The sequence below is a fragment of the Mirounga leonina genome, unplaced genomic scaffold, assembly GCF_011800145.1.
Source record: "Mirounga leonina isolate KUSES-001 unplaced genomic scaffold, KU_Mleo_1.0 Mir_114, whole genome shotgun sequence".
In the NCBI taxonomy this organism is placed as follows: domain Eukaryota; kingdom Metazoa; phylum Chordata; class Mammalia; order Carnivora; family Phocidae; genus Mirounga; species Mirounga leonina.
This window is the reverse complement of record NW_023270265.1, coordinates 30,326,083-30,345,611: the sequence shown is the minus strand read 5'-3', so window position 1 is coordinate 30,345,611 and position 19,529 is coordinate 30,326,083. Positions and strand designations below refer to the sequence as shown.

General features: G+C 42.1%; 1 protein-coding gene across 1 annotated transcript in view; it reads right to left on the bottom strand.

Moving 5' to 3' along the window:
- SORCS3 (sortilin related VPS10 domain containing receptor 3) overlaps positions 1–19,529 on the bottom strand; it is a 577,834-nt gene that overhangs the window by 146,885 nt on the left and 411,420 nt on the right. The window contains exon 6 of the mRNA XM_035028663.1: positions 11,359–11,423. Coding sequence (XP_034884554.1) covers positions 11,359–11,423 — 65 coding nt within the window. The remainder of the gene's footprint in view (positions 1–11,358; positions 11,424–19,529) is intronic.

Below are 19,529 nucleotides of genomic sequence, written 5' to 3'. Positions count from 1 at the left end.
TGCCTGTAAGGCTCTCGAGACATGGTAAGTACCAAAAACAAAATCAACGAATTGAAAAAGGTAGCTTCCATTCCTGCCTGTTGTGGTTATGGTTCTAGAGGTTTTTTTTTTAAGATTTTATTTATTTATTTGACAGAGAGAGACACAGCGAGAGAGGGAACATAAGCAGGGGGAGCGTGAGAGGGAGAAGCAGGCTTCCCGCTGAGCAAGGAGCCCGATGTGGGGCTCGATCCCAGGACACTGGGATCATGACCTGAGCCGAAGGCAGACGCTTAACGACTGAGCCACCCAGGTGCCCCTATGGTTCTAGAGTTTTTGTGAAACTTCTAATGGCCCAAAGGAGAACTCTAGTGTCGCCTGCTTTCTTAAGGCACAGGAGGCATCTGGCAGTTACAGATTATTTACAAATCACAGTGATCTTGAACACCTTAGGACTCCGGATACTGCATTCAGGACTCTTTCTACTCCGATTGCCAAATAAACTCACCCTGACTGAATATGGTGACTAGATGATGATCACAGCAATGATGACAATGACAATGATGACTAGATGATGATAATGATGACAATAATGATGAGTGACGATAGTGATGATGATAATGACAGTGATGATGATGATGACAATGATGACTGAGATGATGCCAATGGTGACAATAATAAAGATGACGATGACAGTGACAATGATGACAATGATGAGGACAGTGATGATGACGATGATGCTGACGATGAGAACAACGATGATGACAAAGAAAACCACAAGAAGTAACATTTTTGAATGCTCACTCTGTCTTCCAGTATTACAGGAACTACATGTATTAACTGATTTAATTCTGGCAACAATCCAATAAGGAGTTAAAATTGTTATCATCCCCGTTTCATAGATGAGGAAACTGAGGCACAACAATTAAGTGATTTGCCTGAGTTCCACAGCTTCTAGGAAATGACAGAGCTGGGATTGATACACAGCATACTGACAGCAGAACCAATGATCCCAACCATTATATATTTGAAACATGGAAAAAAAATCATTCTGGGATGCTGGGTGGCTCAGTCCAGTAAGTGTCTGCCTTCAGCTCAGGTCATGATCCGGGATTCTGGGATGGAGCCCCACATCAGGCTCCCTGCCCAGGGGGGAGCCTGCTTCTCCCTCTGCCTGTCACTCCCCCTGCTTGTGCTTGCTCTCTCTCTCTCTCTCTCTCTCACACACACAAATAAATTTAAAAACATAAAAATAAAAATAAAAAAGAACGAAAAATCAGTCTGAGAATTAGACCAGAATCCATGTTCTGGTTCAGTCATCATCCCTGGTTATCTATGTGACCTTGGGAATGTTGTTGTACATTTTAGTGCTTTTCTGAAAGTGATGCAATTTTTTCTATTTCAACTTAAAAAAAAAAAAAAAAACCCTGAACCCTTTTATCAAAGACAATCCTATGTTCTCAATACAGAAAGTGTATTTTAGTGTACCTGCTCTGGGTGAATAGAAGTCAAGAGTTCTGCAATCCCACTGACTTAACCCCACACCTCACCCCCATCTGGGCCTCTGAGTTCTTAGAACACTGCTAGAGCTTGGAGTTACATAGTTTAAAATTACTGAACTAGTCAATAATCGAAGGTTGCTTAAGAGCCAATATTCTGTGTGTCTAGAACCCAAAGTTTAGGCTGCAGAGTTAATAGTTTTGCCTTGTGTGCCAAGCCCGTTTGATTACTTACGACTCCCTGGAGTCCGTTAAGAAATACTGGGCTTTAGGGCGCCTGGGTGGCTCAGTCGTTAAGCGTCTGCCTTCGGCTCAGGTCATGATCTCAGGGTCCTGGGATCGAGCTCCACGTCGGCTCCCTGCTCCGCGGGAAGCTGCTTCTCCCTCTCCCCTCCCCCTGCTTGTGTCTCTCTCTGTCAAATAAATAAATAAAATCTTAAAAAAAAAAATACTGGGCTTTATCTTGGCTCAGCGAGAAAGTGCAGGGATTGATTAATGACAGGTGATGGTGACACCAGGACAAGAAATGGTGGCATATGTGCTACAAGCTTTGATTCTAGAAATTTACAGGGTGCCTAAATGTCAAAAGCTTTCTGCCTATATCCAGGTTCACTTATTATAGTGTCCCAATGAAATGTCCAAATGGTTTATGCTTGAGACTTTCTAATGAAGAGAAACTTATTACTTCACATAGTAACCCTTGCCATTCTGGGGTACTCTTTTTTTAAAAGATTTTATTAACTTACTAATTAATTAAATTATTTATAGAGAGCAAGCAGGGGCAGGGGCAGGGGCAGAGGGAGACAGAGGATCTCCAGAAGACTCCACACTGAGGGCAGAGCCTGAGGCAGGGCTTGATCTCACCACCCTGAGATCATGACCTGAGCCGAAATCAAGAGTGGGATACTTAACGGACGGAGCCAACCAGGTGCCCCTTACTCTTAATTGTTGCTCTTATGTTCACTGAACTGAGATCTGCCTCACTGTAAATTTTACTCTTCAGTAACACCTTTATTAGCCCATCGATGAAAAAACTAATACCTAATAAAAATACTTCTTATATTTGTTAGGATTTTTTTCAAATATATAAAGCACTGGAAGACAAAGGATCACAGAAAGGTTAAGAAAGTTCTCCAAGATCAAACAGCTTCTAAATGACCAAATTAATTCTTCAGCTCAACTCTTATGGCACCAAGGTGATGCCCTTTTATTTTATTTTATTTTATTTTTTAAAGATTTTATTTATTTAATCATGAGAGATAGAGAGAGAGAGAGGCAGAGGCAGAGGGAGAAGCAGGCTCCCCGCGGAGCAGGGAGCCCGATGCGGGACTCGATCCCAGGACCCTGGGATCATGACCTGAGCTGAAGGCAGACGCTTAACCAACTGAGCCACCCAGGCATCCCAGTGATGCCCTTTTAGTGACACCCAATTGTCTTTTGGATGGAGGATGCAGGGTGTGTGTGTGTGTGTGTGTGTGTGCATGTGTCTGAGGGTATATTGAGGATGGTAAGGAGAATTCACGGGGGGCATTCTGAGGAAAATGACTTCTAGAAGACAATGGGAGAAAAGTCATTTGAATCCTGAATTGCATGGCAGAAACAGTTTCACGCTGCTGTTAACCAAACTGGCTGGCTTTGCCTTGTTTAAGCCCTGTCAGGACAAGAGAGAATTCAATGGCTTCAGCATAATCTGGAAGTCTGACTCCCAAAAAGAAGGGACAGGACTGGGCTGGAGTGGAGATTCCTACATCAAAACAAGAACAGGGACCAGTTTACATTGGGTGTTCTCTGGCCTGTGGGAGCCAGGCTGAGAGAGAGGATGGTCAATGTCACACACAATACAGAAGAGCCACCCTCTGTGCTGTCCACCTGCAGTCCCTCCAGCCTAGAGCAGGGCTGTCCAATGCACATACAATGTGAGTCACAAATACCCTTTATTACAAAGTCAATCAAAAAGTGCAATTAATTGTGACAGTTTATTTAACCCCAAATAGCCAAAATATTATGATTTCATCATGTAATCAATATAAAAATTATTAATGGGTTATTTTCCATCCTTGAATTCATAGTACATCTTTGAAACCTGGTGCGTGTTTTGCACACACGCCACATCTCAATCCAGACAGCACGTTTCGAGTGCTCAGCAACCCCATGTGATGATGTGGCTGCCACGCTGGACAGCACAGGTCCCCGCCCCCCTTTCTACCATCCTCCTGGGAAAATCCAAGTCATCTCCCGAGATGCAGCCTCTTCTGTGTGGCCCGCGGTTACTCCTCAGCAGTGGGGGTAACCTTCCTTTTGGTTCCTGTAGCACTTTCTTCAGGAGACTTAAGTCAGACGATCGGTGGCTTTCAGCGCATTAAATCGCAATAACAATCTGTGTATCTACCTGCCTTTCCCCTCCCCTGTGCGCTTCTCAGTCCCAGTTGTGTCCTATTCATCTGTAAACCCCCCACAGCTTAGCACGGCGCAGTGCTGATCAGAGTAGGGTCCACAGACCATCAGCAGCACCGGGGAGCTTGTCAGACTACGGAATGTGTGTTTTAACAAGCTCTCCAGATGGTTCATATATGCATGTTACATCTGGGGATGCTCAGATCTAGTGCAGTGGTTTTCAGTCCTGCTTGCATTTTAGAATCACCAGGACAATTTTATAAAGGGCCAATGCCCAGGACCTTCCGTGTGTGTGTATGTATGTATGTGTGTGTGTGTGTGTGTGTGTAAGTTCTCCAGGTGATTATAATTAATGCTAGGCTTTGAGAACCACTGTCTTCTACACATGGCAAAGTGCTCCATTTCAGTGAACTGAATGTGAGAGGGTGAATAAACAGGAAACACACATTTCTACATTGCTCTGAGTATGAATGCCTGCATCCCCGTCTTGCTCTGGGAACTACGCAGAGTAACATTTAATTGTTTCATAGCCATATCTTGTTTCTATTATCTGAACATTCTTATGGGTTTTAAACCATTTCTACTACTACTTATGAATCTCTCCCTCTCACCCCAACAAGTAATACGGCTTTAGACACATGAAAGTTATCTTGACTTGGAAAGTGCTTATAGTGAGTTATGATTTATTGTGATTTTATCTTGAGAGACAAAAGGGAAAGAAAGAAGGCAAAGAAAGACATGTCTGCCCTATTTGTATGTTCTCACTTCCAGCCCTGTGAACCCATGCATTTTCCACAACAGGGTAATTCCAGACTCCAACATCAAGGCTCTTTCTTCATGCTTATGAGGATAGAACTGTGCTGTGCTGTGATCCCAGCATCAACCAAGGTCAGGGATCCTCAAAGCAGTGTTCCTGAATGGGCCACCTGCATCAGAATCCTATCCAGACCGTGCCTAGCAATACACAGACTCCCTACAGCAGACCATCCAAACCAAAACCTCTGGGGTGGGATCGATCCCAGGAACCAGGGAACCAGGTTGCCAGAGGATCATGAATATTAGAAGCTGAGAGAAACGGCCATAGGAACTGTGCTGCAGGAAGAAACAGAATGGAATTTTACTGCTCAAGTCACCCTTGAGGGTAATTTGCTAAATAGTAATTGGCAAATCCAGAACATGGGGAAAATGGTCTGAAGGGGGCTGATTAAGGAACAGGCTCTCCAACATGGAAAAAAAAAAAGGAGAATAACAAAGGAAAAATAGCAATTATCTAACATCTACTAGTTCTTTTGATTTAAGATTTTCAGAGAATTATTTTCCTTTTAAACATATGAATCGCGAAACAAAAGGGCTAGAAAAATCTAAGTTTCAACTGACTTCAAATATACCAAATATAAAGAAGTAACCTCTCCTGTGAGCTCCTAACGTGTCCTGTGTGTAACTATTACAAGGCAATCAGCTATTCAGGAACTGCTGGGATATCTGTCTGCCTACTCCCTTTTAGAATACAGACTTTGGGGGCAGAGACCATGTCTTATTCCTTCTTTATATCTCTAGAAATCCATGTCATGACTAGCATCCAGTAGATACCCAGTAAGTATCCTATGAACAAATTAGACAGAAAAATGAAAAAATTATTAATTCTGTTTCATTTTACAATGAAGGAACAGGAACCTCAAGAATTTTAGTTGCTTCCTGGAAACACAGCCTCTCAGTGGAAAAACTGAAATTAAGATCTAGGTTTCTATTCTCCCAGGCTGCTTGCCTATAAATATCTGAAAGACCATTTCTCCCTGCTCCTCAAAAGGATAAACATAAATTGCAAACACGGCCCCCATGGAGACAGAACTGGAGGGATGATAGTGTTTCTGGTGTCTCCCCCGCTCCCCGTTCCCTGCCCCCCGCCCCCCGCCCCCCGGTCCAGGACTGTCCAACCCTCTGCCAGGGAGTGGAGACTGTACTCATTCCAGCAGTCTGCCCAGGTCCACCTGCTTCTCTTGGCAGGTAGAAAGCACAGGCTATCTCAGCAAGCACAGTGTCACCAGACAAGAAAGGACCTGGACACGGAGCCGGGAGTGACTAAGAAGCCTCTCTGACCAATGCACCATCCCTGAGAAGCAGGGCGCAGGATGCCACCTGGTCTCATCACAGACACCACTCTCTCTCTGTTCCTTTCCCCTGTCCCGGTCAAGGAGATCAGACACAAGCCAGCCCCCTTCTCTATCTCCCAGCACCATTCCTGAGTTAGGAGCCAAGTTAGGCAGGATGGGGAACTAGGGAAACATGGCAAAGCCACCTTGTGCACCAGAGATGGGGACATAGCAGTGTCAGGAGAAACTTCTCAGAGCTGCAGTCTGAATAAGCTGGAATGGGTGCTTGCCTTTTATCTGTCAGCTGTTATGGCTTAAACATTAAACATGCAAACAGAAGAGGCAGAGAAAAAGGAACTTGAAACAACCAGGTGGGACTGTCTAGTATAATCCATATCTAAGGTCACAGCTAGGAAATTACAATGGTAACATGAAAGCTTTCTCATTATAAAGGTAAAAATGGCCTTTGATGCTTGGTGTCTTAATGTGGATCATGGCTCAGGAAGCTACCTACCCATTCCTTCCCAGGACGTCCCCAGCATACCTTTACTGGCCTTTTCTCCCTCCATCTCTAACAGCCACAGACCATAATCCACAGCCTTGCACACATCACTCTTTATGGGTGAACTCTGGGAACATGTGAGGCTCTCCTCTCTATCCAGAATGTTCTGATAAATTCCTACTAATCTCTGAAGTGCCAGATCAAACACTTTGTCTTTTTAAGAAGTTTCCCCCAACTTTCTCAGACTATCAGCCATACTCCCATTTCTAGCTCAACATATGTCCAGCTCTGTGAATATTCCTGTCAGCTTGTGCTAGAATTACTCAAATCCTTACGTTTCCCTAGCCAGTCTATAAGCTCCTTGAGGTGAAGATAATATTACATTCACCTCTATGTCCCCTCAGTGACCAGATTATGCAGATTTTAAATAAACACTGAATAAAAGAAGAAATAAGTGGATCAAGAAACTGATTAATTAATCAGAAAAGGTAGGAAGTTCCATAAAACTAGAAGCCAAGAACTGTGTTCTCTAGTTTTTCCTCAATATAGGTTATATTAGTATTATTTTTAAATATTTATTTAAGTAACCTCAATATCCAATGTGGGGCTCGAACTCATGACCCCGAGATCATAAATGGCATGCTCTTCCAACTAAGCCAGTCAGGCGCCCTCCCTTTTTTCCTTACATATTTATTTTAGTATTATTTTTTAATACAAACTTCTTTCAATTTATACACAGTAATTTTTTTGGCATACAGTTCTAAAGTTTCAACAGATATATCGATTTATGTGACCACCACCACAGTCAGGTTGCCAAATATTTATATCACCCTGAAAAATTCCCTCATGCTTCTTTCTTGGGAAATACTTCCCCCACCCTGGAAATGACTGATCTATTTCTCCATCATTATAGTTTTGCCTTTTCCATATGATCATATAAATGGAATCATATAGTATGTAACCTTTTGAGATTGTCTTATTTTACCCAGTATAATGCCTCTGAAATTCATCTATTTTCTTTTACAGATGTACGACAGCTCGCTTATCCATCCATCCATTCAAGGATATTTAAAGATATTTAGGTTGTTTCCAGTTTTGGGTGATTATTAAGTCTGCTACAGACATTTGTGTACAGGTTTTTGTGTGATTATAACATTTCTCTAGGGTAAATATGCAGGAGTGAGATTGGTGAATCATAAGGTGTGTGTAACTTTATAAGAAATTGCCAAAATGTTTTTCCAGAGTGACTGTACTATTTAGTATCCCCACCAGTAATATATGAGAGTTCCAATAGTTTTTAATCCTTGCCAGCACTTGGTATTACCAGTTTTGTTATTTTAGCAATTCCAATAGGTATTTATGTAATGATATCGCATTATGGTTTTAATTTGCATTTCCCTAATGTCTAATGATGTTGAGCATCATTTCATCTGCTTACTTGTCATTCTTAGATCTTCTCTGGTAAGTGGTCTGTTCAAACTTTTGCCTATTTTTAAAAAATTGGGTTGTTTCTTATTGCTATGTCTTGAAAGTCCCTTCTATGTTCTGACCATAAGTCCCTTGTTAAATGTGTGATCTGCAAATATTTTCTCCTAGTGTCTTCATTGTGTCTTCAGCAGAGCAAATGTTTTTTAATTTTGATGAAGTCCATTTATCAATTCTTTATTTTGTCAATCTTGCTCTTGATGCCAACCCACAGTTGTGGAGATTTTCTTCTATGTTTTTTCCTATATGTTTTATAATTTTATATTTAACATTTAAGAATATCCATTTTTGAGTTAAATTTGTTTAAGTTGCAAATCATAGGTTGAAGTTCACTTTTCTCCCATATGGCTGCCCAATTTTTTTCAATACCATTTGTTAAAAATTACATCCTTTCTCCACTGAATTTGTTGTCTCCTGCAACTTTGCTCAACCTACTTATTGGTTCTAGGAGTTTTTTATTTTTGTAGATTTCTTGGGATATTCTACATTCACAATTGTGTCAATGAGGATAATAATAGTTTTAATTTTTCCTTTGCAATCTGTATGAAGTGCATTTGCATTTCATTTTTCTTCCTTTATTGCGCAGGCTAGGACTTTCAGCATGATGTTGAATATGTGTGGTGAGGCTAAATAAACATCCCTTCCTTCTTCCTCCTCTTACATGGAAAGTATTCGGTATCTCATCATTAAATATGATGTTAATTGCATGTCTTTTGTAGACATCTTTTGTTAGAGGTTCCCTTCTATTTTTAGTGTATTAAGAGTTTTGTGCTTTAGTTTTTATTCTGTCACTAGCTAGCTGCGTGAATTTGGGCAAATTTTAGTTCAGACTACCATGTCAGAAAAAAAAAGGAAATAAAATACATGCTGTGCCTTTTTGTGATGATTAAAACATGAAGATGTGTGTGTATGTGTGATTTTATAAGTAAGAAAGCTCTTACCACATAGCACAAAAGAAAGGCATCATGCATTTCATTAAGAGATGTAAAATACAATCTCTCCAGGTTAATGCAGTCTTGTTATATGCGTCTTCTAAATAAATGTGAGTTAGAGCCAATCTAAGTTGAGAGAAGATTAACTACTGAGAAACTGATTTTAAAAAACCTAGAAAATGGAACATAACTAATATATACTATACTTTAACCTAAGCGTGGCACATGACATTTATTCCTGTTATAGTCCTGTCTGCTTTCTTTGATTCTTGTTGACAGTAGGCCAGAAACTATTCTATGTGTTTTACATTTTTTAATCTCATAAAATTTTGCAGCAGTCCTGCACCACAGGCCTTATCCAAATTTGGATCAGAATTCTTAAACTTTCATAAAATAGGTTTAAGCTTAATGTAAGAAATTAGCTTAATAAAACAAAACATGGGAGCTGTCCAGCAGTAGAAAAGGATGTGTCTAATTAAGCCTGAAGTCAGGGAACCTGAGGACACACTGTCAGAAGTTTTCAGGGAAGGGATTCCTACACTAGGTAGGAGGTCAGAAAATCCCATCAAGTTTTACCAACTCTAAAATACTAGAGCCAGCCTAGATCACATATAAGGCATAAAAAGGTTGACATGGGAAGCCATGCCAAGGCAGGAATCATACCAAAAACTGGCCTGTGGGTCATCTGAGAGCTACTATCTGCCCACCTGCTGCAGCCCTGGTTTGCTCCTTCATCCCCCTACATCTCACTCTTCCCCTAGTTTCTTTCTCAGCAGTAAGAGTCAGATCATATAATTTTAGATCCAAGCTTTTACCACCCTTCTGATCAGTGAATTTGAATATGTGGTATTATTTTCCTAAGTCTTTTTTTTTTAAAGATTTATTTATTTATTTTAAAGAGAGAGAGAGCACAAGTGGGAAGGGCAGAGGGAAAAGGAGAGAGAGAATCTCAAGCAGACTCCATGCTAAGTGCAGAGCCCGATGCAGGGCTTGATCTCACGACCCTGAGATCAAGACCTGAACCAAAACCAAGAGTTGGACACAGGACTGACTGAGCCACCCAGGTGCCCCTATTTTCCTAAATCTTAAATAGCTCTTCTGTTAAAAAACTTTTTTTTAAGAGTGTGGACCATCCCTCATCCTTGTCTGCTTCAGAGACTTAAATTTATTCAAGGACGAAATAAGACCAATTAAAACACATACACACACACACGCAGAAAAAGAAAGACAAAAATTAAGTATTCAGCAGAATGTCAGACATATAGTAACAAATGTGGCTATCTTCTAAGTCTTTTAAAAATTAAAAAAAAGCAAATGAAATATTCCCCAAAATGCATGTTTCTGGCATGTACCTGTGTTTGGTATCAAAAACAGTAGACTCCTCACGGACAAAGCACATGTAGTTTTACTTAATGTATTCTGAATGATACTCCAACACCCACAGCCAGGTCAAAACTATACCTATACATTTTGTAATTTCTAGAACATCCTCTTCCACTTGGTTAGCCTGTAACTCTCTGATGTGGGCAGGGCAAGGATGAGTACTCTCAGACAATGGAGGGATTTAGCACAGAGATCAGAGGGAGCTTCCCCAGACCCCATCACTAGTGGGTGGCAGAACCCAAGACCCCAACTCACAAACAGGTGGCTGTTCTGCTGCATTCCTCCATCACTACTATTTCCATAGACTTTGGCTCTATTGTTGACCTATGCTAATTATATTTTTATCTATTTCATAGAGATCATATATTTTCACATATTTTATATATGTTTAAGTTGACTTTCAGCTGATTTTTCCTGGGTAGAGAAGAGCCTTATAATAATATGATCAACTCCGGGAAGAGTAAAATGCTTAAAGCAGTACAAAATGATATGTTATCACTCAAATTCAGTGTAAGATGTACGCAGGTGCACAATGTACAAAGGGGTCATGTGTTCAAGATCCCGGGATTCTACTGCTTGTTTGTAGGGACAATATAGTTTTGCTCACCAGTGTATCTCCAGGGCCTAGAACAATGCCTGGTATACAGTAGTCTGTCCTTACATATTTGTGGAACGAATGAATAAACAGTTTGGAAAAAATTTCCCAGTGACTTTTTTTGGTAAGCTTGACTATATGAAGGGTTCATTTTTAAAGCTGGCAGCCCCTGTAATTTGCTGTGTGAATGCAAAGTACTGTGATGAGCTATGGACACCCCTATCTGAATTACACTGAAGATGCCAGGAAATTACCAACAGGAGCCTCAAAATTCATCACATTAACTCACATCCCCAGAAAATTCATTCCTAAGGGTTTATTTCAATGAAATGGCTCCCTCGGGACCAGAGGCCTCTCCCCCTACTCGGAAATAGGATGGATCCGGCAGTAATGGAGTTCAGGGCTTTTCATCTTCTCAAGCCATTAAAATGCAAATTGGGGGAGGAGAAGAACCTGCTGGCAGATCTCCCCTGGCCTCACCCACGGCCTCAGCACTCACATCCATCGGCGGTCCGCACCTCCATGTGCACCAGGTCCGCTTCCTTATCCAATCCGGCCACCGACCTGGGGAAGGAAGGAGACACAGAAGCTTAGTGACCACATGGACGGCAGATGACAAAAGTGGGAAAGCATTTCAGGGCTATTACTCAGAAAGCCACTTTCTCCAGAGGGGATCCACAGAGTATGGCCACTGGTGAGCCTGGCAGATACAGCTGTCACCTGTAATGTTCACAACTAAGGAGTCCTGGAATGGTATCAGGGAGTCAGTGACTCTCAAAAACAAAACAAAACAAAACAAAAATGACAAAAAACCATGAGAGAGGACAGAGTCTACAGAAATCCAGGTCCAAACCTCTGTCCTTGCCTCTTCTCTACCACCTGGCACCTAAGAAGTTCTCTCTTCCCCACCATCTTCCTTCTTCCCACAACTCCCACCACCCACACCCCCTCCCCTGGGTCTTGCCATGCCTGATTCTTTCCAGCACTTTGCGCTCCTCTGTCCTCCCGCTGGGAGTGTGCTATTCCCCACCTGTCCTGTCCTCTGGGGAGGGTGGTTTAGCCTCCACTCTGGCTGTTTGCTCCAGGGCATTGTTGCCCTCGCGAGTTTGATGCTGTCTGCCCTTCCTTCCTCCTGCCCCAGAAACAATGAACGTCTGATGACAAACATTTAAAATCTGGTCTAACAAGAACAAAATTCTCCTAGGGATCAGGGTGGGAGAGCTTAAAAAGTCTATAGCCAATAGCCAAAAGAAGACAGACTGAGAATCCTTACAGACTAATTCCTGTGGGCCTCCGACCTTGCGCACGTAAAGCCCAGTCAGCCATCCCCCATGTGAGATATCCAGCCTGGAGGATGACCCAAAAAGTCAGCTAAAAGAGGCAACACAGACATTAAAACATCCATGCACTAGAGAGATCACATAATCCACTCTCTTAGCAAGCTCTTACTCACAGTCTATTTACTTTTATTTTAAATATCATTCTAAGATGGGCTTTCTGGCTTTCCTGTCTTCAGCAGGTAAGAAGTGGCAAGTCAGAAAGAGTAGAATTTAAAAGAATGAGCATCAACAGCTGATACCCAGATAGCAAGAACATAGAAAAACCTATGAAAAACAGACCTAAGAACTCAAAACCCAATCCTCCACACCATAAATCTCTACACTTCTCACTGGCCCTGAGGCCATTACCAAATTAGAGCAAAGTTCAGTATCTGACACCTGTGCCGAGGGGAGGGAGGCAGAGAAAACAGGAAGCATGGGGCAAGAGACATCCCACATCAAAATGGCTAGAAAAAGCTGAGATGCGTTCTGACCATGAACCGACCCATCCAGCATAGTGCCACACAACCAGGAGAGAACCTCCAACTCCCAGCTTCTCACCCAGGAGCAAAGGGTATGGTCTCCACATCTAGAATCTCAACTTTTAAGGCTTGCACCAGAGGGAAGGGCCCCCAAAACACCTAGCTCTGAAAGCCAATGGGGCTTATGTCCACTAGACGATAGCCAACAAAGAAGCAAATCTTCATGGGTGCACAAGCAAACACTGCAGCAATTGCCCTAGGGCTCAGTGCACCTTCTCCCCATCTTTCCCTGAAAGTGGTTTATCTGCATACTTTAAAAGCTGCTGCTTAAGGGCTACGATTCTAATTTAGCAGGCTTCAAGGGGCTGATTGTGATCCTCCCCAGAGACAGAGGAAGCCCACTGACACCTTTTGCATCTTCTCTCTGTAGCCCACTCCAAGTTGTCAGTAGCTCTCTGGAAGGAGTTGTGCACATGACCACACCCCAGCTTTCAGGGCTGCTCCTCAGAGGATGGGTCCCCAGATCACCGGGCTCTGATAACCAACAGGGCTTCACTCATGAGTTCCAGAGGACTGCAGCAAACAAAGAAGCAGTTCTTAACCATCTACTTCCCCAAGGTTCGGTGCAGAGATAGCAGGCTAAGAACACCCATCTCCGAGTCTTTTTGAAAGGGGTTTATCTGCATACAATAAAGCTACCACCTGAGGGCCTGGCTTCTAATTTAGCAGATATCTGGGGGCTATCTGTAATCCTCCTCATGGACTGGGGAAGCTGGCAGACACTTCCCCCACCAGCCTGCTCCAATAATAAAATCAAGTGACCAATATCTCCCTGAAAGCAAGTTATACACATATCCGACACCCCAGCTCTTGTAGCTATCACTTGAGGGATGGGTCCCTGGATCACCTGGTGCTAGCAGTCAATGGGCCTTGCATTAATGAGGCACTAGCAAGACTGCAGCGAGCAAAGAAACAGTTATTAATGGGCACAAGAGCACCCCCACCCCCCGACAGCTACCCACCTGGGCCCAGGACTGAGGGAACTGGCAAAAAAAGTTTCTCCCTGAAAGCTTAACTACATATTTTCCCAGCTTGTACCTGAGGATACAGCTTCTCATCAGCCTGTATCTAGACGCTGACTGCAATCCTCACTGACAGGTCTTGGGACATTCTTAACTACTAAAAGCCACCAAGAACAAAGAAAGACACCTGGACAATCACCAATGACAGAGTTGAGAGACAGCTAAGAACTCAGTCAGGCTGGTCTACGAGGTTCTTCTCCTATATGAGATCACTCTGTCAAGACTGAAAGGGGTAGCTATTTAACTAATGTTCAGAAACCAACACGAAGAGTCAAGGAAAGTGGAAAATAAACAAACAAAACAACACAGAAAAAATATGTTCCAAACAGAAGAACAAGATAGATCTCTAGGAACTGATCTTAAAGAAATGGAGGTAATAATCTACCTGATAAAGAGTTCAAAATAATGGTCATAAAGATGCTTAACTGAGGTCAGAAGAACAATGCATGAGAACAATGAGAATTTCAACAGAGATAGAAATATTAAAAAGTACCAAACAGAAATGGATCTGAAGAGGACAATAATTGAACTGAAAAATTCAATAGAGGGGTTCAATAACAGACTAGATCAAGTGGGAGAAAGAATCAGTGAACTCTAAGATGGAAGTGGAATTCCTCCAGAGGAGTGAAAGAAAAAAGAATAAAAAACGAGTGAAGATAGTTTAAGGGATTTATGGGAAAACATCAAGTGGACTAATATTCTCATTGTAGGGGTCCCAGAAGAAGAGAGAAAGGACAGAAAACTTATTTGAAGAAATAATGGCTGAAAACTTCCCTAACTTGGGGAAGGTAACAGACACCCAGACTCAACAAGCCTGGAGAGTTCCAAAAAAGATGGTCCAAAGAGAACCACATAACACACATTATTATTAAATTATCAAAAGTTAAATACGAGTAGAAAATCTTAAAAACAGCAAGAGAAAAACCACTTGTTATATACAACAGAATCCCCATAAGATTATCAGCAGGTTTTTCAGCAGCAACTTAACAGGCCAGAAGGGTGTGGGATGATATATGCAAGTACTAAACAAACAAACAAAACCCTGCTAATCAACCAAGAATACTCTACCCAGCAAAACCGTGCTTCAGAAGTGATGGAGAGATAAAGAGTTTTCTAGACAAACAAAAGCTAAAGGAGGTCATCACATAGATCAGTCTTAAAAGAAATGTTAAAGAAAGTTCTTCAAGCTGAAACAAAACAATGCTAATTAGTAACAGTAACATCTTCTAGGATGTTTCTGGAAAAATTAACATCTAAATCAGCAGACTGAGTAAAACAGATTGTCCTTCCAATGTGGGTGGGCCTCCTCCAATCTGCTGGAGGCCTGAATGGCACAAAAGAAGGAGTAAAGGAGAATTCACTTACTCTACCTAATATTTTCTAGCTGGGAAATTGGTCTTCTCCTGCACTCAGATAGGAATTTACAGCATTGATGCTCCTAATTCTTAGGCCTTCAGACTCATACTAGAACTACACCACTAACGGTTGAATCTCCACTTGCAGATGGCGAACTCTGGGCCTTCTCAGCCTCCATAATCACATGAGCCAATTCCTCCTAATAAATCTCTCTCTCTCCCAGTCTCCTCCCCCACCCTCCTATTGGTCTGTTTGCATATGCTATTGTCTCTTCCATATCCCACTGGTCTGTTCCTCTGGAGAGCCCTGATCTTCGTCCCATTCTAACATTACAGCCTGTTTATCCATGTAAGCCCATAGCATACTTATGTGAGTGTGTTTCTGTATTTGCTTAAGCCATGAATTACAAAGAGAATGATTCTTACTAACATACAACCTATCAGACAGTGAGTTTCCTAAGGACAGAGACTCTAATTATCTTTCTCTAATATTTACTACTACACACAGTTCAAGATTAGGTGTACCTTCAGATTAAATGATAGGGATAAGAAATTTGTACTTCAAAGCTGCTCTGTCTCTGGATCCACAGGAGAAGAGATTAAGTGGCTCAACTGGCCAGAGGTAGAGCAGGGGAACTTGGGTGCTCCTACCCTTTTCCAGCACATAGGAGAAGGCCACTGCCTACTTTCAGCCATAGTGCTGACATTAGCCTGGGCTTTCTCAACACTGACACTGCTGACATTTTGGCCTCGATAATTCTCTGTTGTGGGGGCCATCCTATACATTGCAAGATATTTAGCAGAATCCCTGACCTTTACTAGATGCAGTAGCATCCCTGCAGGCCTGACAACCAGAACTGTCTCTAGATGTTGCCTACTATCCCCTGGGGTCAAAACTGCCCCCAGTTGAGAACCAGTGCATACCTGGACACACTTAATTGATGCCTGGACTCTATGTCTCCCCTCCTAACAAGGTGGCAAAAATAAGCACACACAGATTTCACCTCCTCCCTTAGTCCTAACACTGCTGAGATGCCCACGAACTACTGCTATTCAGGGCCATACCACCTCATCAGGAAACTCTCTGACAATCGTCAGGTTCCTAATCTTAAAGCCTCCCAAAGCCCCCACTTTTAAAAACCTAATGTAAGAAAAGTGCACACAGATACAGCAAGCAAAGAAATAAGAGATGTAGATATTTTGTGATTTTTCTGAGGGTAGGCAGAAGTTGTAAGGGATAAACCTGTGGAAATTTTGGGGAAAGCGCATATGGTAATAAGGATAAATGTTAATGGGCATTGAGACCATTCATATGTCAGGCATCGTGTTTTGTGTTTTATTTTATTTTTTATTTTTTTTTTATTTTATTATGTTACGTTAGTCACCATATAATACACATCATTAGTTTTTGATGTGCTGAGCCACGATCTATTGTTTTCATATAATACCCAGTGCTCCATGAAGTACGTGCCCTTAATACCTATCACCAGGCTAACCAATCCCCCCTCCCCCCTCCCCTCTAAAACCCTGTTTCTTTCTCAGAGTCCATAGTCTCTCATGATTCATCTCTCCCTCCAATTCCCCCCCCATTTTTCCCTTCTTTCTCCTAATGTCCTCTATGCTATTCCTATGTTCCACAAATAAGTGAAACCATATGATAACTGACTTTCTCTGCTTGACTTATTTCACTTAACATAATCTCCTCCAATCCCATCCATGTTGATATAAAAGTTGGGTATTCATCCTTTCTGATGCCTGAGTAATATTCCATTGTATATATGGACCACATCTTCTTTATCCATTCATCTGTTGAAGGGCATCTCGGCTCTTTCCACAGTTTGGCTATTGTGGACATTGCTGCTATGAACATTGGGGTGCGTATGGCCTTTCTTTTCACTACAATGTGTTTTTGAGGTAAATATCCAGTAGCGCAATTGCTGGGTCATAGGGTAGCTCTATTTTTAAATTAAAATGTCTATGCTACCCAGAGCAATCTATACCTTCAATGCCATCCCAATCAAAATTCCAATGACGTTCTTCAAAGTGCTGGAACAAACAATCCTAAAATTTGTATGGAAACAGAAAAGACCCCAAATCGCCAAGGAAAGGTTGAAAAAGAAAAACAAAGCTGGGGGCATCACGTTGCCCGATTTCAAGCTATATTACAAAGCTGTGATCACCAAGACAGCATGGTACTGGCACAAAAACAGACATACAGACCAATGGAACAGAAGAGAGAGCCCAGATATGGACCCTCAACTCTATGGTCCAATAATCTTTGACAAAGCAGGAAAAAACATGCAGTGGAAAAAAGACAGTCTCTTCAATAAATGGTGCTGGGAAAATTGGACAGCCACATGCAGAAGAATGAAACTCGACCATTCTCTAACACCATTCACAAAGATAAACTCAAAGTGGATGAAAGACCTCAATGTGAGACAGGAATCCATCAAAATCCTAGAAGAGAACATGTAACCTCTTTGACATCGGCCACAGCAACTTCTTTCAAGATACATCTCCAAAAGCTAGTGAAACAAAAGCAAAAATGAACTTTTGGGACTTCATCAAGATAAAAAGCTTCTGCACAGCAAAGGAAACAGTCAACAAAACAAAGAGGCAACCCACAGAATGGGAGAAGATATTTGCAAATGACACTACAGATAAAGGGCTGGTATCCAAGATCTATAAAGAACTTCTCAAACTCAACACCCAAAAAACAAATAGTCAAGTCAAAAAGTGGGCAGAAGAGATGAACAGACACTTCTCTGAAGAAGACATACAAATGGCTAACAGACACATGAAAAAATGTTCATCATCATTAGCCATCAGGGAAATTCAAATCAAAACCACATTGAGATACTACCTTACAGCAGTTAGAATGGCAAAAATGGACAGGGAAAGAAACAACAAATGTTGGAGAGGTTGTAGTGAAAGGGGAACCCTCTTACACTATTGGTGGGAATGCAAGTTGGTACAGCCACTTTGGAAAACAGGGTGGAGGTTCCTTAAAAATTTAAAAAAGTGTTTTGTGTTTTAAATGCATTATTGTAATAAATCCTCAAAATGACTCTTTAAGGAAGGTACCATTCATCGAACTTTCATCCTTGTCAAAATGGGGATAATAAGAGAGATTAAGCAAGGTGCTTAAAGTCACAGGATAATAACAATTGATAGACCTAATACTGTGTGTCAGGCCTTGTTTTAAATGCAAATGCTGATCTTGAATCTTCACATCAATCCTAAGAGTCCTGAACCATTCTTTCTCTATAGTTTCCATATTAAAAGGATGCAGTTAGGCATTGAGAGATTAAGCAACGTGCCAAAAGGCACACAGTAGAGTAAACAGCAAAACCCCAGGGTCAACCAGGCAGGTAGCTTTGAGCCAGGAACTTAACCTCCCAGGTACCCTGCCTCTCCTGGCTGGTGAGAGGTTTGCATGTAGCCATCTCTCTCAGAATCAAGGACCAGAACCATCTTGCCCCATTGCCTCCTCTCCTCCCACCTGAAGTCCTTTATGGCAGCATTGGAGGAGATATACATGCACTCTACGTACATTTTCAATACAGTGTCTCAGAAAATTTTGATTCGAGACGACATGAACCGGGAGTCCCTCCTATTGATGATAATCATTAAGAAGGATATGCTGGGAACAGAACAAGGAGGTTGGGCCAATAATAGAGAAGTAATAAATGGAGATCCTTGAAGAAGTCTGAGAAGGATAAATAGAGTTGAGGAAAAGAAAATGTGGGGTTTGGGCTTGAGTCTCCTTCGGGTCTATGAGGATGGAATGAGCCAAGACATATATAAGAGGTACCATGAAGCTGCCATGAGTATAGGGAGGGGCTGAGAGGCTTGCCTGCTCAGGTAGGCCAAGAAGGTTAATCATCGCCCCTGACACCTCTTCCATTGCAACCATACAAGCTCCTTCACATTTCCAGGACCCAGTGTGAGGCCAAGGTGGGCTGGAAGGCCAGGAGCTGTACCCAGTGCAGAACTAGCATGGCAGGGGCGCCTGGGTGGCTCAGTTGGCTAAGCGGCTGCCTTCAGCTTAGGTCATGATCCCAGAGTCCCGGGATCGAGCCCCGCATCGGGCTTCCTGCTCAGCGGGGAGCCTGCTTCTCCCTCTGACCCTCCCCCCTCTTGTGCTCTCTCTCTCACTTTCTCTCAAATAAATGAATAAAATCTTTAACAACAACAAAAAAAAGAACCGGCATGGGACACATCAAGCTCCCTGTGCTTAATGTCTGCAACAAAGTAAAAATGAATTTGCAAGCATCCCATTGAAGTTACACGGAGGGAAACTATCAAAGTTTCTAAAATGTATCAGGTAGTAAAGAGAACTTACCTACATGGGGATTACTACTAATGCCAAATAAAACAAGTCATCAGTAGTGCCTTTATTTGGTGATGTTTACTCCTGGTTTTAAGGAAG